Consider the following 21,652-nt stretch of genomic DNA (forward strand, 5'->3'; position numbering starts at 1 on the left):
GGGTTTCATCATAATTGCTTTTACCATAATATTCTCTCGATGATTTTAAATCTAATTATTTAGCAAGTTCAGTAGAGATTTTACCCTGAAGGGGTTCATATTGGCATATGTGTATATATATTTTAAACTGCGCATGTTCCACAAGTGAAGTAGTTTAACAACTTTAAACTCTAATGTACTATGAGTTAATATAAATTTTAGTATTTTGATTGATATTAATATGTATTATTTGTTTTTATTTGAATGATATATATTACTATTTGAATTGTATAAAACAAATAATCTATGGATAAATGTTTTTCGAAAATTCTGTTGAACGACAAACAGAAATGTTTGACTGTAAAATAGCTGAAAAAAATTTAACAGAAAATATTTTATCTATATTTTTATTAGTGAAAAAAAATTGAAAATAATAATTACAATAAAATTTGAGCTTAATTAACTTTTTAAATTAACTTTTTTTTATTTTACAATTTTTTTATTATTGAAGAAATGAAAAATTTGTGTTGAAATATTTTCATGATATTTTTATATTTCAAAAAAATTTTATTTGCATTTACTATTTTATTTTGAGCTTATTTTTTTATTTATGCTTTTCGATGTTGACCATGGATAAAACTCATCGTGTTTAAAAATATTTGTATATTTTTTTTTTTTTTATATATTCTTTTTTTACCTGGGAATTTTAACGAGGTCAGTTGAATAACGATCACTTTGAGGGAAGCTTTTCAACATTGCTACAGAAAAAAAAATAATAACATATCCGTGTTATCATGAGAAGCTTTTTTTTTTTTTTAAGTAAGATTTGTCAAGCAATTTTACTTTTAAATATTTATATAAATATAACAGTAGGGATAAAAAAAAAAATAAATATACAACAAAAGATCTAAAGAAATGTCTTTGAATATTTTTCATTTGATGTATGCGGAGATATTATTCTTTTATTTTAAACAAGATTTATCATTCTATTGAATTTTGTGTGTTGGGTCAATGTTATCATTTGAATGTATATAATATTTCTTTGATCATTTTTATTTTTTTATATATTTTTCTCTGTCATCGACCTTGATGAAATAAAATTTGTAAAATATTTTACATTGTTTTGAGTATTATTGAAATAATTGTTGAATTTATAAACTTCAAAAATTGTTACTATATTGGAATTTACTAACGAAATTTAAACAATTTTAATTTTGTCAAAATTGTTACAAACTGTTATTTGATAAAACTCTTCATATCAAATTTCTCACTATCATTATCACAACAATTATTTAGCATTGTTAATAAAGCATTGAAATAATTAACATTAAAAAAGTTTTTAATTTCAACAGTAGATTGAAATTTCATTTAATTATTATTTAAACAATTACAAAAATTTAATACACTATAAATATTTGTTAATATAAAAAGTTTTCGAGTTTGCAATTTAATTATAATTAAATTAATAGAAATTTTAACTTGTTTATTTATTAATTTAAATACTTGAAAGCAATTTTATATTCTTTACTAATGATTTTTTAATCAACGTTATTTTCGTAAAATAAATACAACAAAAAAATATATATAGTTAACTAATGGAATCGATTGTTTGGGTGTATTTATTTTAGAGTAAAAAAATAAAAATTTTACGATAATTAAACTCTGGAATATGTCAGGAAAGCTCTTGTGGTACTTTGTCTTTTAGTGATCACTTAAAATCATTGAAAATCACTGTAACAAAAATTATCTATTGACTAATAAAATCACGTTTTTTATTCATATAATTTTTTCAGACAAATAATATTAGCAATTTATTGAAAAAACTTTAAATAATTTGAAGAAAAATAAATATTTTTCTTCGAAAAAAAAAAAACAATTTATCAAAGACTGATAATAAATTGAATAAAATTGAAAACGTGCTTAAAATATTGAAAATCAATTTTCTTATTTTTATTCATTTATTTATAATTTTATTATCAATAAAATATTTTTTTTTATAAATAATTTATTCATTTTTCTTTTATCTACGCCAATAAAAAAACCTCCAACATAAAAATTTATAAATTTTATGAAGAGTTATATAATGTAAATTTAATTTTGTTTCATTATTTATTTATATTTTTTTCTTTTCGATAAGTTAAAAATTGCGTGGTTCATTTTATAACTGAACCCTTGTAAAATGATGTAATGTCACGATATGAAAATAAGCAAAAATAATATCATGAGGTATTTACCAAGTAAAAATATATCAGATTTTACAGATTGTTTACTGAGAAAAAATGAGCAATAATAATAATTCAAAAAAAAAAAAAAACCTCATATAACAATAAACAAAAATATACCACGAAAAAAAAAATATTCAAGATTAGATAAGACCTTTTTTAATTATACAAATTAAATGAGTATAAAAAGAAAAAAAATTGAAATAACTAAATAAATAATTTAACGGTTGAATAAATTAATAAATTAATAAACAAATAATTTGATTTTTAAATTAAAAATAAATAAATATATCTTATACTTGTTTTTATGTATAAAAATATATTTATTTTTTTTCATTATTTAATTTTAAAAACCCATATACATTCATTATTTTATTTCACGGTCAAAATAATTTCATTAGACACATATATACACTCTAATTTACACTCCAATAAAAAAATAGTGACCCCATTTTTAACACCCATTTCCACACACACAGTTTAACCATTATATAATTTGAGTAATAAACTCAGATTGGTCGTTTTGTATGTCGTCATAAGAAAAAAAAAAAAAAAACAAAGCTGAGAAGAAAAAAAAAAATCACGTAGAATAAATAAAAAAAAAAAATATCTCAGGGCGAGAAAAAATAATTAGGTCGCATGAGTGGTAAATGAACGGTGCTTTATTGAGCATGAGAAGCGCTTTGAGAATCTATAGGAGGTTTTATAACTAAGAAAAAGAATATTGCTTTATACACTCTCTATATTTCATCTCATATATATTTATAATTTACAAAATTAATTTACCTACGTTTAACATATTTTTATTTAAATTAAAAAATTATTTTAAAAACAAAACGATTTTTAAATAACGATAATTCATTAAGTCTAAATTAAATAATTAAAAAATTTAATACTGTAACTTGTTTTTCAAGAACTACAGAATAAATGATACAAAAAAAGTAAAAAAAAAAAAAGGGTATCGACGATTCTGCCAGTGACACATGTCACGTTCGATAAAGCACATACAACTTGAAAAAAAATGTAAAATAAAAAAAGCTCGACATGTAGACAATACATATAACTGGGTTTAATTTTCACACGAAATGACAATTTACTTTTTCTTTACTTTATTTTTAAATATTATTATTTAAAATTTTTGTTTCAATATTATTTTTTTTTTTTTTTTGATACTTTTATAATGAAAAAGAGAAAATTGTCATTGGCATTCAGACATATTATTCGTTGAGCACATATGCAAAGATATTTTTTTTATATGTGTGTATATATAGATTTTTATTTTTTTTATTTTGTACTATGTGCTTCAAGTTTTGTACTAATGGAATATCGTTATATGCCAATAGCTTCGAGCCTCAGTCAATAGCCATAATGGAAAAAAATGTTGAAGATGAAAAGAATAAAAAGCGCTTTTTGTCATTCGATAGTTTTTTATATTTTTTATTTTTAAATATTTATTTCTTTTTACTTTTAAAAGTCATTTAATGTTATATTGTATTTTGGGGTGTTGAATTTTTTTAAATGAAATAAGCAGTGGTAATATTTGATGATGAAAATTTAAATTTAGTTAAACTTTTTACAATTATTTCTTTATATGAAAATTTTAATCTAATCGTTGAAACACTCAAGTACTTTTCTTGACTAATTATAATTGAATATTTAAACTTTGGTACTTATGTTTTAAATTATTAATTTACTTTTCTAAATGTTCAAACTTTTAGCATACTATTATCAATTATTACATAAACCTAATTTAAATTTTTATCACTTAAAAGAATGTTTCAAAAAAATATATAAATAATGTAATTTAAAAAAAATTTATTTGTCTTATTTGTTTTACGCCATGTCAAAGTATTAATGATGAAATAGCAAACATCTCGAGTTTATAAAATAAAAATAAAATACAAAACAAAAAAATAAATGAAATAAAAAATATATGATGGTTTGTATTTTTTTTCGGAGGCTGAACATGTCAAACTTGAAGATTGATTATGTTTCATTGAAAATGACGGTGATAAAAAAAATATATAAAAAAAAATAGGGATAGTCATACCACCTGAGACATGTGGGCCATCTTAAAATGTGTTGCACTACATACAACATTTTGTGTAAAAGAAAAAAAAAAAACAAGTTAAAAAGCTAAATAAAAAGATCTCTGACGATTCAATTTTATTTGGGATCGTTCTGCAGTCATGGACTTAACACAAAAAAAAAATAATAATAAAAATAAAAAACTATATTGAATTGAATTCCCACGTAGAGGAAGATTTATAACAGCATATTTGTCTTATTTTCAAGACATCGAATTTATCGCAAGCGAAGCTTGAAATTTTTTTTTTTTTTTTTTCTAAAACACTATCAAACTTTCAATCCAGAGAGAATATTTAAAAAGTTGAATGAAAATTGACAACCTCTACAATAAATTAATCAAAAATAAATAAATTAATAAATAACAGCTTATGACCAAATGAAAATTGTTCAATTTAACAATTAAATCACTAAAATTTGTTAGAGCTTATCCATGTCTGACTATTTCAAGTTTTAACTACTTAACTTAGCAAACTTTGAAGTTATTTTTTTATAATACTATCGAACCTATATAAAAAAAACTATTGAAATTTATAATTGTTATGAAATGAATAAATTAATTAATTAATTAATGAAAAACAAAATAAATAAAGGCATATAATAAAAACCAATCGTTGTTAAATTTAGAAAAATCAATATTCAAAAAATTCAAGTTGAATAAATTGCATTGCAAATAAATAAATAGATAAATAAATTGATCAATTATTTAATTAGTTAATTAATTAATAGACAGACAAATAAATTAAAAAAAAAAAGTACAATTATAAAATCAAAATAAAAAAAAATTGAAATCATCAAACAGAATTATTATTCTTGTCAGACGATTACTAAATTCATAAATTGTATTATTACATAATAATAAAAGTAAATTAAAAATCAACATTAAAATCTAATATAAACAAATTGAATATTATTGATTAATACAAGATTATATTTAATAAACGAAAAACAATAAATGAATATAATTAAAATTGAATATTAATAATTAATAATAATAAATTAAATAAATATAATAATAAATGAATTAAAATATCAAAAATTGACATAAATAAAAAATAATCATGATAACAATTGAAACAATATAAAAATAAATAAATAACATAAATTCAAATGTAAATTTAATAATCAATCTAAATTGCTTAAATTCATTAATTATATGAATAAATAAAAGAAAATTATTACATTAAAAATTAAATATTAACTAAAATTAATAATATCGAAATGCAATTGAAAATTAATTATTCATGTAAATAATAATTAAATATACAAATTGACATATTAAGTAACAATTAAAATTAATATACTAAAAATTACTAATTATATATAAATAAATAAATAAAACAATTTATTCATTAAATACTTAAAAATCAATGAACAATGAATTTAAATATAATACATATAAATAGAATATAAATAAAATACTTTTATACTTTTGAAAATTAAAGCAACAAAAAATTCCACATCATTAGAGAGTATTATATTTGACTATAACAAGTATTAACTACTTAGCAAGCTACTTGTAGATATAATACGAGTATTCAATGAGCTTTTAGTAATTCACTGCTCCAATTTCTCGTTTCAATTTATCTGATCATTAAAATTATTATTATTACTATAACTATCAATCAAATAAATAATGAATATCAAAATAATTAAATTAATTAACCATAAAACATTTAAAAAAACACAAAAAAAAATTTTTTTTTCATTATAAAAAGAAACAAATAAATCATACAGTTCATAGATATATTTAAAAAAAATATTTTAAAATTAATAAATAAATTTATTTGTCTATTATATCATGAATTTCAGCTTGATTGTTATTCATTGAACCAATCAACTTCAGTGTTCATTACTATCCAATACATTAACAATATATCTATATATATTTACATTGGCATTTACAACAATGAAAACATATACATAAACTTGTTCTATGTTCAAACATGTATATAAACTTGTCTATTGTCATAAACATCTGTTAAACAACGAATTTAAACAAAAGAAATTGATGGCAAAGTTTTAGAACAATCGTTATTCTCCCTGATAAAAAAAATAACAAAAATATTTTCATATAAAAAAGCCTATTTTTACAAAGATATAGAATGTAAAAGAAATGAAAACAATAGTAAAATAAACATTGTAAAATCATCAGGGAATAAACTCGATTTGAGATTCTTGAATAATAATTTTTTAAACAATGAAAAAATATAAATAATTAAAGTGTTTTAATTTTTCAGTTTGAATAATTATTTAAATAATTTAAAATGATTATTGTTATTTTTTTAGAATGAAAATTTTTTTGTTTAAATTAAATTTTAGATTATAATTTATTATTGAATATTACATGTTTGTGTGAATGGTTTGGGTGACCTATGAATCACCTGCTACTGGCACTGTGACGTAATTTGTATGTTAAACATTGAAGCATTTACTAAATGCAATTTCCCTGCAATATATTGTTGCTCGTTGATTGCTCCAACACTCTCAAGTAAATTAATATTAAATTCTTTTATGAATGATTGTGTAATAGAATATGTTTGAAACATCGTAATGATCCTATTTAAATAATTCTAATATTCATGTTTATATTTATAATTAATAAAATCAATTTACATATTTTAATTTTCAAATATATGTACAAAGTGGTGAAAAATTAAATGGTTATAGTGAATTGAAATATTATCGAGATATCAAGGCGTTAATAATTTGATGTTTTGTAATTAACAAAAGTGAAATGGAACCAATTAAAATTCATTTAATTAATGAGTTTGAATGACAAATGAAAAAAAAAAATAATCAAATAAAGAATCAATATATTTTATCAATTAAAACAACTAATGGGGATTTGATAAAAAAAAAACAAAATTATTATTAATAATGGCATTGTTTTAAAAATAATAATTTACGATGAAAATTTATTTTTTAATTATTAATATTAAAGTCATTTTATTATAAAAAAAATTTGCAAAACAAGCAGTGTATTTTTGAGTTTTAAATAATTTTTTTTCAACACGATTTTGATATAACTGTGGAAAAAGTTTACTTAGACTTCTGAACACGTATTCTGCATCATCTGTTGTAGAAAGATTTTTATTTTTTTCGTTGAGATTATTTTTTATTTAAAAAAAATTAAATTATAAAAAAGATTGTTATCTTTTAAATGCGTATTTTAATTTAAAATTTAATTATTTATTTATTTATAAAAATTATATATAAATAATTAATTTATTTTTAAAATATATTTTTTTCATGTTTACTTTCAAATTATATTTCAATGATTTTTTTCTTTCAACACTTTTTATTATATTATTTTTAAAAAAATAATTGTAAATTTACATTTTTTTCACGTCATTTTAAAGATAATTGAGATGAAAAAAAAAATTATATTCACAAGATGGATATACAATTTCCTAAAGACCAAAGTGAACACCTTGAAAGAAAAATTAAAAAAAAATATCTGAATGACTGGGGCAAGAGTGGTTGCTATGGTGATGTCCTGGCTTCTATATGGTCACCAAGACCATTTCTTCCCCTCAAAACGACCAGGCATTACAGTATTTTCAATGAAATAAAAAAAAAAAAAAAAAACTCATAATAACAGTAACCTCTAAATGAATATTAAAGTGACTCCCTCCACCCAACTAATTTTTTTACACCACCATCAAGACATTATGATAAATTGAAATGATTCTTTAATAGAAAGATATTTATAAAATTATTCAACTTTAATTCAACTTTATATTCTTGAAAGGAAAAAATAAAAAAAAATTGTTTTTTATTTTCTTTTCTACAAAAAAAAAAAAAAGAATATAAGAGTTTATGATTTTTTTCTTATTAAAATTAATAAAGTATAAATGTTTTTATTTATAGTAATAATAATAATAAATATAAACAACAAGAAACTTTGAAATTTAAAAGGAAAAAAAAAACTTTTTAAAAAGATAGTGAAAATCTTTAAATAACAAAGTTTTTAGTAAGTTTTTCTTCTTTTTTTTTTTTGGTTATTACGTGGTAAATAAATGTCAAATATTTTAAAATATTTGTCACAGTAATAACAAACACCTGTAAAAAAAAATATATATTTTTATTTTTAGTAAAAATAAAAAAAACCGAAGTAAAATTTAAAAAATAAATAAACGAATAACACTAAAAGTTTTAGAAGTGAAAAAAAAAAAAAAAACTCTAAAAATTTCTACAGTTTTATTTTTTTTTTTTTTTCATTTATAAAATATATAAAAAAAATATCGAATGATAAACAAAAATGAGTAAAAAGTTTTTACAGAGTTTTTTTTCTCTTATTCAAGTGACATGTGCAAAAGTAATTTCTTTTTATATTTTTTTAAAAACATCCCTAAAAGAGAACTGAATACTTGGGGGAATAAAATTATCACATGAAAAATATATACGATTTTTTTTCTCAAGGTGTGAAAAAACGAAAATACTGTTTTTCTAAAAGCCTAAAGAAAAAGATTTATGATTCCTGTTGGTCGAGAATTAACGAGCGCTTTAAATATTCTAAAAAGCTTGATATAATCCATGAAATTTAACTTTTAAAATGGTTTAAAAAAAAAATAAAGTCAAGAGTTTATTAAAAAAATACAACCAAGAGATTTGTCTAAATGATTTTTTTTCATCATTTATGATTTTATGAGCTTTCAGAAAAAAATTATTCAAGTGTTAAAACATTTTTTTTTTTTTTTTAAATAACTATTTTCAAGTATAAAAATTTTTAGAAAAGTTTTTCAGCTATTTGATCTCGATAAAGCCACACACTCGTGTAGAGCTTTTATGATTTTTTTTTGTCTTCAAAGTTGAATGAAAAAAAAAAAAAAAAAAAAGGACGTATTACAGAAGAAAAAAAAAAGGGTCGCATGTCATGCCAATAATAAATTCTGGTATACACTGTTTCACGCACATTTCACGCAAAAAAAAAAAAGAAATTTTTTTTTTTCCTCTCAATGGTTGTTCATATATTTTTTTATGTGATTTTTTTTTTTTATTTTTATGTCGTTCATAATGGCAAGTTACGATGAAAGATACCTTCAAGCAAAGTTAGACCAGTGCTTTACTAGGCCAAACACTTACTCGTAACTAAAAATAGTTCATACCTATATCATCAATTCAAGTGTTACCGTTGAAAAGACGACAAGAACTATTCATGAGTTAAATGACGTCGGTATCTGACAGTCTTACTCGTTTAAACATAACTTTCAACCCTCTGTTTTTTTTTTATACCAAAAATTATTACTTTTATTAAGAATTTAAAAATAATAAAAAAATATTTCATCAAATATTTTATATACCAATTTTCTTTTTATTTGATAAGTTTAAATGAAATATATTTTTTTTTTCATTCAATTTTTCATATACATACATTGATTATTTAAAGAAAAAAAAAATATTAAATTTTCAAATGTAAAGAGGAAAAAAATTAAGCTTGCAAAGTAATATTAAATCAAAAATTGACTGAAGTTTCATTTATGATCAAAAATTGGTTGCAATTATATTTATAATCATAAAAAATATTAATAAAATTGATATTAAAAGTTTTTTTTAATATTCATCCTTTGATACTATTGTTTGATAAAATAATAAAAGTAAAAAATTGTTAAATTATAGATAAAAATTTAATAGTAATTTTTGTTTTAATTTTTTGATTTTTTAATTCATATTTTTTGTTTGTTTAATGAAATTGAAAATTATTTCATTAACGTTGATAGAATAGCTAATTTTATCGTAAATTCCATTTGTTTATTTTATGCAGAGAAAACCATTGATGCATACCACGTAGTTAATCTATTTTCATGAATTTAACAGAGTAAATTCCTGGTGCCAAGAAATAATGATGCCATGAGCTTTTAGAGTCACGGTTGCAATGTTTAATATATACATCAGCTTAACAAAATCAATTAACAGATTAATTTAATTATTTAATATATAATTTATTTATGAAAAAAACAGTTTTATTTTGATTTTTTTTTTTTATATTGATTAAAAATTTTATTCTGTTTTATCTGGTTATCTATGGAATATATATTTACTGTCGATAAGAGGAAATTTTTCAACGACAGATAATATGAATTGACATTTATCTGTTGTGAATAAAATTTGATAAAATTGTTTTTATTGTATTAATTTAAAAAAACATATTAAAATTAAAAAAAAAGTCTTGTTTTAATTCTCGGCTATTAGTGACTTTTAATGATTTCAAGTTAATTTAAATAAAAAATATTTCATTTAAATTACTAAAATTCTATAATTTTAAATTTTAATCCATTCAAGTAGTACAGCTCAGTTTATAGTCAGACTTAGAATTAGTATTAAAAAAATTGAAAAAAAAATATTGCATTTGCAAGAAGAAAAATTGCATTGATTTAAAAATTATTTATAATTTATAATTTATAATTTCAAGAAGCCAGTTGAGGCATCTAGTGATCATTAATAATTTTCAAAAAAATTTAAAATAATTATAACATTATAAAATTATCTAAAAAAAAAAATTTACTAATTTTGTTAATTGAATATTATTTATATAGAAAAAAATTTATAAAAAATTATTTTTTTAAATAATTTTATTAGAATAATAATTTGCGAATAAATTTCAATTATTAATTTTTAGAAATTAATTTTTCGATTGATTTTATCAGTTAATTAAATTCGTCGAAAAATATAATTTATAAAAGATTTTTAAAAAATTTATTAGGGGACGAGTTCAAACATTTTCATATAAAAAAAAATTAAAAACCATTACGAATTAATATTTTTTTTTATCTATGACAAAATATTTTAATATATTTTTTTCAGGTCGGCCGGGCCATTGCCATGCGATGTCGTTGCAGAGCCCCAGACTTCGACACTACAGGTCGAAAAAAAATTTCTCAAAAAATTTAAAATAAAAAAAAAAACAAATTAAAACTTTTTATAAATAATATTAAATAATATTTTCATATAAAAAATTTGTATTATTATTGTATATATTTATAAATATTATTCATTACTATTCTCATATAATTAAAGAGTGAACAGTTGTTTAATCTAGTCTATCTATTATTTATACATCTATTTTTTTTTCTCGCTAATTTACTAATTTACTAATTATAAACAAAAAAAAGTTTATCTATTTCTTCGCTCTTATAGTTATCTACCCATCTCAGAGTTTTCTGCATCCACGCTTTGGAATGACGCTCGTCGATTTTCGTGACACACGTATCGAGCATAATTATACACCTACGTTTGTTAATTGTAACTTTTAATTTATTTATTTAAAAATTAAATAAAGAATAAAGAATTTTAAATAAAATAATAATCATTATTTTATTAATTATTCATTTAATATAAATATATTTGAATGAGAATGTATTATTATTTTGATATTCGCATTAAAATGAAATTAATTATTTATAAAATTAGTATGAAATTTATAATTATTCTAAAAATGAATATAAATTAATTATTATAAAACTATAAACAATGCTAATTTTTTAACTAAATAATTCTATGATTGCTTTGTTATGGCATGGCTTGAAAATTTACTGTACGACTTTGTTATGTTTATTTTTTCTCTCAACAAAAAAAAATATATAATTTTGATTTTAATGATTATTTTTATTATATTTTTTAAAGGACCATGACAGCAATTTGTTTTGTATGCAACCTGCCGATCCTTAGCCACCAGGTCGGACTTGTATGGCAAGGTGGCAATGGCTGGGATGATCTTGTTCGTGAACAAGTTGAAGAATCAACTCTTAAACAGCGACTCGGTAAAATTTATAATAATTAAAATAAAAAATAAAACAATACTTTAATTGAATAAAATAATTAAAATATTAATAATTTATTATTAAGGTACTGGAAGACGTGATTCAGCTGCTCAAATTGGTGCATCAATATCACCACCAAATGAAATACAAGAGCCACTACCACCGACAAATCAACGTAGACGTAGATCAAGTTTAGCTGATATATTACGTGATTGGGGTAGTGGTGGTGGTTCAAATAAAAATAAAAATTTAAGTAAATTATGTCGTAGAGAAACACTTGCTGATATTGCTAAATCATTACCATGGTCAAGACAACAAACAACAACAGCAACATCAACACCAACAACAGAAATAAATAGTACAACAACAACAACAAATAATAATTCACGTAAAAGACGTGAAAGTTCAATTGACAGTGGTATTAAAAGTCAAGTATCAAATAAATCAAGACGTGATTCAACAATAAGTGAATTTAAAAATGATTTTGCCAAGTTATGGAATAAACGTGATACATCATCATCACAACCGCCATTACCACCAACAATAATATCACCATCACCAAGACGTGGTTCTGGTGAAAGTATTAGAACATCAAGAAGAGGATCTGGTGAAAGTTCAAGATCAACAAGACGTGATTCAATTGTTGGTAATCAAAATGAACGTAAACATCAATGTCGTTATCATCGACGTAAACAATCACAACAATCACAAATATCTGTTGATGTTGGATCAATAACACCAACTAAATATTATAGAAATGATCAAAGACCAAGTGCCTCAAGTACAGATAGTTCAACATCAGCAGCAATGAGGTTTGTATTTATATTATATATAATTTTATATTTATAATGAATAATAATTTTAAAAATTTTTATATAGAGATCATTTGGAAGCACAAAGAAATACAAATGAAATGCGGGAATCAAAAAATCAATTAACACCAGATTTAAAAATTGAAACAAAATCAATGGCTACTGAAACAACGAAAAATTATTTATCACTTGAATCAAGTGGTAATACACCAACAATAATAACATCATCAGTAACACCACCAGCAGTATCACCAATAACATCAAATAATTTACCATTACCTGGTACATCAACATCGGGAAGTTCAAGTCCAGTTGGTACACCAAATGTTAATAATACACCGACACATCCACTTTTAACAACAAGAAGAGATTCAACAACACAAGTAGGTGTTTATTTTAAGATTAAAAAAACAATTTAATTTTAAATATTTAAACACTTTTTTAAAATAATTATTCACAGTGTTATTATGGAAAAGGAAAAGATACATCACCAAATAAATTATCAAGACTGATTAGACAAGCAGCAACAATTGATGAATCATTATCACCAGGTGGTAGAAGAGGTAGCCAACCAACATTATCACCAGATCCAGATGACGGAGGTAATTATAAGTAGTAATAATCAAATAACTTTATTGATTTATTATTTTTTATAATTTTTGTTTAGGTAGAAAAGCAAGAAGAGATTCTCTAAGCCCTGACTCAGCATCATATCCAAGAAGACGAGATTCTAAAAGTCATTTAAGTCCAGATAGAAATAATGAAAAAAGAGATATTAGTCCAATTAGACAAAGAAGACAATCAAGATTAAGAAGACAGTCAACATCACTTGCTGGTCGAGCAGCAAGGTACTCAATTAAATTTAAAAAAATGATATTTATTTACAATTTAAATAATAAATTGGATATTTTTAGATCACCAGATAGTTCAACATGTTCATCTAGAGAACCAAGTCCATGTGCACGTGGACCAGGAAGTATACAAAATGCTCCAGTTATTAGAAGACAATCAACAACTGAAGAAATATTAATTGCACGTGGTTTTAGAAGACAAAGTACAACTGAAGAAATGATACGTTGTAGAAATTTTAGGCGACAAAGTTCACAAAGTGATGATACAGTAAATAAATTTTTCATGAAAATATCATTCAATATTATTATCAATATCTAAATTCAATAATTTATTTATTTTTATTTTAAAATAATGCAAGGTCCAGAGGTATCGAGGTCGACGTGACAGTTCAGCTCAAATAACAGATGGTACATTTGCAACAATGACTGTAGAAACATCAAGTACATTTTTCGATAGCAGTACACAAACTGGTAAGAATATATTAATACTAAAATAATATTATCTAACAACTAAAAATATATAGAATTTAAATTTTCCCGGGTAAAAATTATGGTAGATATTTTTCGATTTAAATATAATTCGCAGGCGCATCTTGATGTGCTTGGATATTTGATACACACTTGAATAAAAAAATAGGAAAAAATGAAAAATATAGGGATGGTCACAAACGCGTGCGCGTGATAACATTTAGCTTTAGTTCATTGTATATAACACAAGGCAGCAGGACAGTCGTTGTTTAATAATAAAAAAAAAATAAAAAAAACTAAAGATACATATATAAAATAATAATAAAAATCGAGATAGCATATAAGGGTAGAAATTTTGTCAACCAGATGAAGCCAAGAGTATGCATGGACCTTTCCTTGCTCAAGGATCAACACGCGCATTTGACTCTTCCACAAAATAATCATCTCTTTCAATAATAATAACAAAGTGAAGTGGTTATAATAAAAATAAATATATTATTTACATTATTTAAGATGATAACTGTGTCAACGAGGTCATGAATCATCAATAGTGGTGGTATAATAGGCACGTGGTGATAAAAACAAAAGAAATTTTAATCAAAAAAAATTAAGACAATAAAATAATTTTCAAAAAATTATAGTGATTTTAATAATTAATTTAGGCAAAAATATTAATACTTAATTTATATAAATAATTAATTTTTTTTTTCATTATAAAATTAATTAATTAAAAATAAAATTTATTTTTATTATTTAAGTGTGATTAATTGTGAATATCGTGAGAATAATAATACACGTTATTTCAATAAATAAAAATAGATTATTAATCATTTTAAATTACTCATAAAAAAAAAAAATAAAAAGGATAAATGAAAATGATAATTAAAAAACCACGAGGATAAATAAAAGTTAAGAAAAAAAAATAGTCAATATAAAAATCTCAGAAACAAATATGAAAAAAAATTAATAAATCAATTTCTTTTTTTTTTTTTTGATGATGATAAATAATAATAATAAAATTATGAATGAGATATAATAAATATAGTTAAATTGTATTTTTTTTTATTTTTTTTTTTATGGTATTGTATTGACAAGCTTGAGGCAAGTTTTCTGTTCGTGTCACTTCGATTTTTCATTAGTCACAACACGGTGGGTGGTGTCCTTCACGAATAAGGATTTTCATTCACATTATTATCACTCTTGTCAACAACAAATCCAAACCAGATTCATTATTATATCGATCATTTGAAATCCCTCAATTTTACTCTATTATATAATATTTATCTTACCATTTGTTTTATACATTATATATTTTTTATTTATTTAATCTTTATTTTTTTTGTGCTTCTTTATTTCCCATTCTCTTTCTATATAAAAACGATTATTTTTTGTATTTTTTTTCTCAGTTAGATAAGACAATTTTAGGGGTGTAGTCAGTGTCTTGAAGGGCTTATATTTATTTTATTTTTATTTTTTTTTTATGGATGAAAATAAACGTAGGGGAATGAAGATGATTTAAAAAAAAAAAATACGGAAGTAAATTGTGGGTTAAAATGTAAAAAAGGTTTGCGTGACTAAAGAACGTTAGTTGTTTATTTTTTTTTAATTTTTTTTTTCTTTCGCTTGTAAGTTTAAATGATGATGGTCGCAACCACTTGTGGATGTGTTAAGTTGTGAAGAGAGTTAAAATAAAAAAAATAAAAAAGCATATAAGAAAAAACGTGTGAAAAATAAAAGTTTATTTGAGACTGATAGTGAAAGTGATGAATTATTAAATTGTAAGGTAAATTAATTTGACATAAAAAAATAAATTTAAAAATAAAAAGAAAAAAATTCAATTGAGATAAGAATGATTTGTCTGATGGGATAGATTATCGAACTAATTAACTTTGTGTAGATGAAAGAAAAAAAAAAAAAATGATAATGAAAAGAAGAGGGTAATTGTGTTAAACTTGAGGAAAAAAAATTAAAAAAGATAAAATTCTATTAGTCATCGAGTTTTAAAACAGTGACATTGGCTCTCAATTCTCAATTTGTAATAGATATGCGCGAAATGCCGTTTTTATCGATCCAAAAATCAAGGCCACGTGCTTTTGGCTCGATCGACTCAACAACGTCTTGTAAAAATTTACAATTAATTCAACAAAAGGTAATATAATAAAATGAAAAATCTACAAATCTATCTTTTTTTTTTTTTCAATATAATCATCACTATTAATTAATAATTATTATTTCCAATCAATTATATTTAATTGATTTTTCTCTCAAAGGAATATTACACAACGCTAATTGTCAATTAATATTTAACAAACACAATAAAAAGCCTGATAATATCAAATATATTTTAAAATGAAAAATAAAATTTTTCAATTATTTTTTTAAATGAATTTTCACCTAAATATAACCGACCCAATTTTTCAAAATAAAATTCATCTATTCTGTCTGGCATTTGAAAATAAATTAAATGACTTTCAAAAGTTTTAAAGAGAAAAAAAATTCTTTAAATAAGAAAAATATTAAATATTAATTAAATTTATTTTATAACAATATAATAATTTTCATTAAATTTAAATTATATATATTATTGATTAATTAAAAATTACTTTTTATTTGAAATAATAATCCCAAGTGTATATTTCAAATATAAACTTTTCAATGAGATATCTGTAAATTCTCATGTGTATATGAAAAACTTTATCGATATAAAACTACGTTTGGATAAAATGAGTAAGTTGAATTAATCCATTACCAACTTATATCTATCATATTACTCAAAAATAAATAAATAAACAGAATCTCATCTTACTTTGTTGAGATAAGTGCAACGAATATTAAACTTAATTTATTAAAAACTGTACTCAAGGTTTTTCTTTTATTCATTCAGATAAATGACCGTAATAAAAATGTCTGACTAAACTGAAATAGAATATTTCCACCAAGTTAGACTTTAACCCTTTTTGTTATTAGATTTTTATTTTTAACTTTATATAAATTTTTTCCATCAAAAACTTATTTGTCCTAGATATTAAAACAAAAAAGACATGTTCACAAAGACAAGTTTTTTTTATTATTGAATTTTCTTTTTTTTTTTTTAATCTCATAAAAATTAAGCTGAAAATTCTTGAAATAAAAGAAGCTTAAAGTCGTGAGATTAAGTTGCATTAATTTTTGACGATCAAGTATTTCTTTTATTAATTTTTTTGTCATTTAAAAAAAAAAGTTAAAAACACGTACTTGCACATCAAGACGTAGATAAGCTTTTTTTTATTTTAATCATTGATGTATTATATTTGAAAAAAAAATAGATAAATTTATTATTAAATTATATAGACAAGGTATAAATAAGACGAAGGTGAAAATTGATATAAATTAAGATTATAATTAATGTAAGATGGAATTTTAATAATTTAGTTATATCGAGAATAATAATTGAGTTATGTTTCATCATAAATACCCTCAAGATATATTACCTATCTATCTGACTAACCAAGGACATCCTGATAAATTCCGAAAATTCTCAAAATTCCAAAATATAGCAAGCAAATATCATAACTTCCTATAATAATAATATTTAAAAAATAAAAATATATAATTTTTTTATTTTTTAATATGTATGAGAATAGTATAATTATATATAGAATTCATATAATCAACTCTCTATTCAAGGAAGTTTTTTTTTTTTTTTGTTTAGGTTGAATAAATTAGATTATTTAATTTTACTCGTGAAACCACAGGCTATATTACAAATGCTTGAAATACATATTTAAATAAACAGCTAAATTAAAAAAAAGAAATTTAATTAATAGCAAAAAAAAAAACATTAAAAAGGGTCAGTGATGCATTGATTATTAAAAATTCAATAAATCAATAATTTTTCATTTTTTTTTTTTTTCTACTCTGAGGGTATTAATGACGTTTTTTTAATTGAATTTAAATTTTTTTTGTTTTTCATCTCTATCACATTCAATTTGATGAGTTATCAATGCTTTCTTTTAAAAATAAAATAATTAAAATTATTCAAATAAAACAACAAAAAAAAAAAAAAAATAGAAATTAATAAATACTTTAAAAAATTAAATTTTTAGAATACTATTTTCTATTTTTAGTTTTTTATTTTAATTAAATTTTTTTATTATTTTCACCATAAAAAAAAGAATTATATAAAGTAGGTTATAAATTTTTGTGGAGTGAATTTCTTAATCTCAAATATAATCAAATTAAAAATGAAAAAAAAGTATTTATTTTCATTTTTTAATTATAAAAAATTTAAGTAGACAAAATTTAACCGATAATTTTGTGTATACATGTATTGTTTTAATTAATTTTTTAAACTTAAGGGATGTTGAACAAGCTCATATAGATAAAAATTAAAATTTTGGTTTAACATTGTTTAAATTTCATGTATATAATTTTGGTGCTGCTGAGCATGGGCATATAATATTGATAAACAAATTGCTTGGACGTGAGAGCGCTATGAAATTGTGCAATGGCTAAAAGTGATTAAATGAAAATTATATACAAATTGATTATATATTAATTTTGTGCATGTGTTGGCTTGACACATACAAACGAGATATAAATTTAACTTGACTAAAAAAAAGCAATAATAAAATGTAGGAAAAAAATTTCAGAATTAAAAACAATAAAAAAAAGTAATCAAGAATAAAATCAGATTATAATAATAATAAAATTAAATTTTTTATTGACAATATTATTATTGAAGATATAAAAAATAAAAACAATGTTTAAATTGTTTTTTTTTTTTTTATTTTTTACGACAGTCGTATTTTTTCATTTTGAGGGTGAAAAGAATAAATAAAAAATTGGTTTTTTAGTATTCCCCGTGGCAGCGAATAAGATACCAGTTAAAAGTTTGTCGTGAATACACTGCAATAAGTTTAAAAGCTCGTGAAGCTTTGAGTAAAATAATAATAATAATAATAAATTGAAAAAAAATAAAAAGCATGGCTACGCATCACCACCTAACTTTGTAAAGAATAAAAAAAAAATGAACATATATTTTATATATTTATAATAATAGCAAAAAAAAAAAATACATAGGTATATTTGAAAAGAAAAAAGCTCTGATGCAAAAGTGTGATATACTGACGTCAAAGTAAAAAAAAAAATTAGTAATAATAAAAAATAGAGTAAAAAAGAAAAAAAATGGAAAAAATAAAAAATTCAACCTACGCAACTATTTGCTATCAAAGAAAAAATACGTTGATAATTTCAAAACTCAATTTATATTTTTTCAAGTTTATAAATAAATAATAATAATTATAATAGTGATAATAATCAAGGTTAAATATATTTTTTTTTATTTTATTCAAATGAAGAAATAAAAAAAATACAATATTTAAATTTAAAAAAAAAAAATAAAATATATAAATAAATTAAAATAAATAAAAAAATAATAATCTAAAAATTCATGAGAATATTTTATGTCATCTTGTCATTTCAAATCATCATAATATATCTTCAATTTTCCACCAAGAATTATTTGCCCATATCAAAATTCCTAAACGTGCGTGATACGAATTATTTTATTTTTTTTCATTTCTATATCCTCTATTTTTCTGCTCTCAGCAGTTGCGAACAATTTTCACCCCCAAAGTGTGAGATAGTCAAGATGAAAAAGAGCAAAAAAAAAAAAAGAAAAAAATTAAGAAAAAAATAGAAAAGACAAGACCACACCCCGTATCATTCTGTCGCCGGAAGTGACTTGAAGATCGAAGGATCAAGATGTTTCCCTTGCCATTAAAAGCGCAAAAAAAAAAAATCATCATCATGCCTACATGTATAAGAAATAAAAGAAAAAAAAAAGGGGATGAAGCAAAAAAAATATACAAAAAAAAAATGAACATAAAAGAAGAAGAGTGTAGATTAAACGTAGGATCTCATTTACCAACCCCAAGTTTTATTTCATCAAGATTATAAATATATAATCATTTGTCTCGCATTTTATTTTTATATTTATATACTGTTCTTTTTTTTTTTTTTTTTACAATTTCTGTTTTATGTGTTGAATCTTGGTTGTGGTACATATTGATGCTTTAAAGAACCGTCACCGCCCTACGACAACAATCACTATCACGAGGAGTGTCTGAAATGTAACAGCTGTGGCCTCAATCTCACTGGACCCAATCAAAAGAGGGCGAGACGGTGAATATTGTTTATACAGATATATATTTTATATATTTTAATTTATACATCGAGAGTAAATTAATTAATTTTCAAAAGAAAAAATTAATTCAATTTATATCGTCACAATTTTTCTACAAGATTAAATTTTTTTAAAAGTTCTATTAATGATTTTTTGTATTTAATATACCAATTTATGAATTATTTTTTTTTCAAGGTTCAAGAATCAAATACTTTGTGATCTGCATTTTGCAGACGTTGCGCTAATGGAGTGTTCAGATTTTATGCAACAATTGCGCAGTTTTAAACCACAAAGTTTAGGCTGCGCAGTTGCTAGAAGAAAATCATCAACAACACTTATATTTCCATTACCACCTCAAGCATGTTCAGGTAATATAAAATATTAAATTAAAATTAATAATAAATTCATTTAAAAAAAGAAAATGAATAAAAATAAATATAAAAACATTTTATATATTTTAAAATGTGTTTGTATTATAAAATTGTTTTTTTTTAAATTCATTTTCTAGAAAAATAAAACAAATTTTTTTTACAATTTAATTTAATATTTATTTTATATTTTTTACGTATGCTAGATTTTATATTTCAAAGTGTTTTTTTTCACAAGATCTCAGTATATATACAACAAGATTTGATTGAATCTATACAAAAAATAACGAAAAACACTGAAATTGAAAAATAAATATAAGTATAATATATATATAAGGATAAAAAAGTAATATATAAAAATAAAAAAAAACAAATTTTAAGTTTAAAAAATGTACGAATGTCAGAGACATAAACGTTCTACAGGTGGTTGTACTACTTTATGTGCCAAGGTCTCAAGAAAACGAGACGACAATATGAGTTTTTTTTTTTTTAAAAAAAAAAAGAAAATATAACAAGAAAAAGAAAAATTTATATAAAAAAAAAATTGATGGAATTTTATCTTGGTATTTCAAGCGTACTAGTTTTTCTCACATCTTACTTTAATGCTTCAACAATTTTTTATATTATTTATTTTTTATTATTATTATTCAACAAGAGGTCATGAAAAAGTAGCCAAAGCTTTCAGACGATATTCATAGGATTCATCAGGGACGTGATATCAAAACTTTTCAATAAAAAAAAAAAATTGACAAAAAAAAAAAAGTTTTGGAGAAAATGAAAAATGATACTGGCGGTTCACTCTAAGTTCGAATACCGAGCCCTGCCAATAAACAGCTTGGTGTTCTACCTTACAGTGACTCGACTGTTGATCATAAAACAACAAAATAAAATATATATTTTTTGTATTTATAATATACTTGAAAATAATATAATGCTAT

At 21.7% G+C, this 21,652-nt stretch overlaps 1 protein-coding gene across 1 annotated transcript in view; it reads left to right on the forward strand.

Moving 5' to 3' along the window:
• Positions 1–21,652, forward strand: part of LOC122847820 — a 51,607-nt gene that overhangs the window by 22,119 nt on the left and 7,836 nt on the right. Inside the window, exons 3-12 of the mRNA XM_044145677.1 lie at positions 11,094–11,151; positions 11,913–12,049; positions 12,135–12,861; positions 12,929–13,244; positions 13,322–13,463; positions 13,529–13,709; positions 13,776–13,980; positions 14,072–14,183; positions 20,243–20,345; positions 20,542–20,714. Of these exons, the coding sequence (XP_044001612.1) occupies positions 11,094–11,151; positions 11,913–12,049; positions 12,135–12,861; positions 12,929–13,244; positions 13,322–13,463; positions 13,529–13,709; positions 13,776–13,980; positions 14,072–14,183; positions 20,243–20,345; positions 20,542–20,714 (2,154 nt within the window). The remainder of the gene's footprint in view (positions 1–11,093; positions 11,152–11,912; positions 12,050–12,134; positions 12,862–12,928; positions 13,245–13,321; positions 13,464–13,528; positions 13,710–13,775; positions 13,981–14,071; positions 14,184–20,242; positions 20,346–20,541; positions 20,715–21,652) is intronic.

Source organism: Aphidius gifuensis, linkage group LG1 (genome assembly GCF_014905175.1).
Source record: "Aphidius gifuensis isolate YNYX2018 linkage group LG1, ASM1490517v1, whole genome shotgun sequence".
Classification (NCBI taxonomy): Eukaryota; Metazoa; Arthropoda; class Insecta; order Hymenoptera; family Braconidae; genus Aphidius; species Aphidius gifuensis.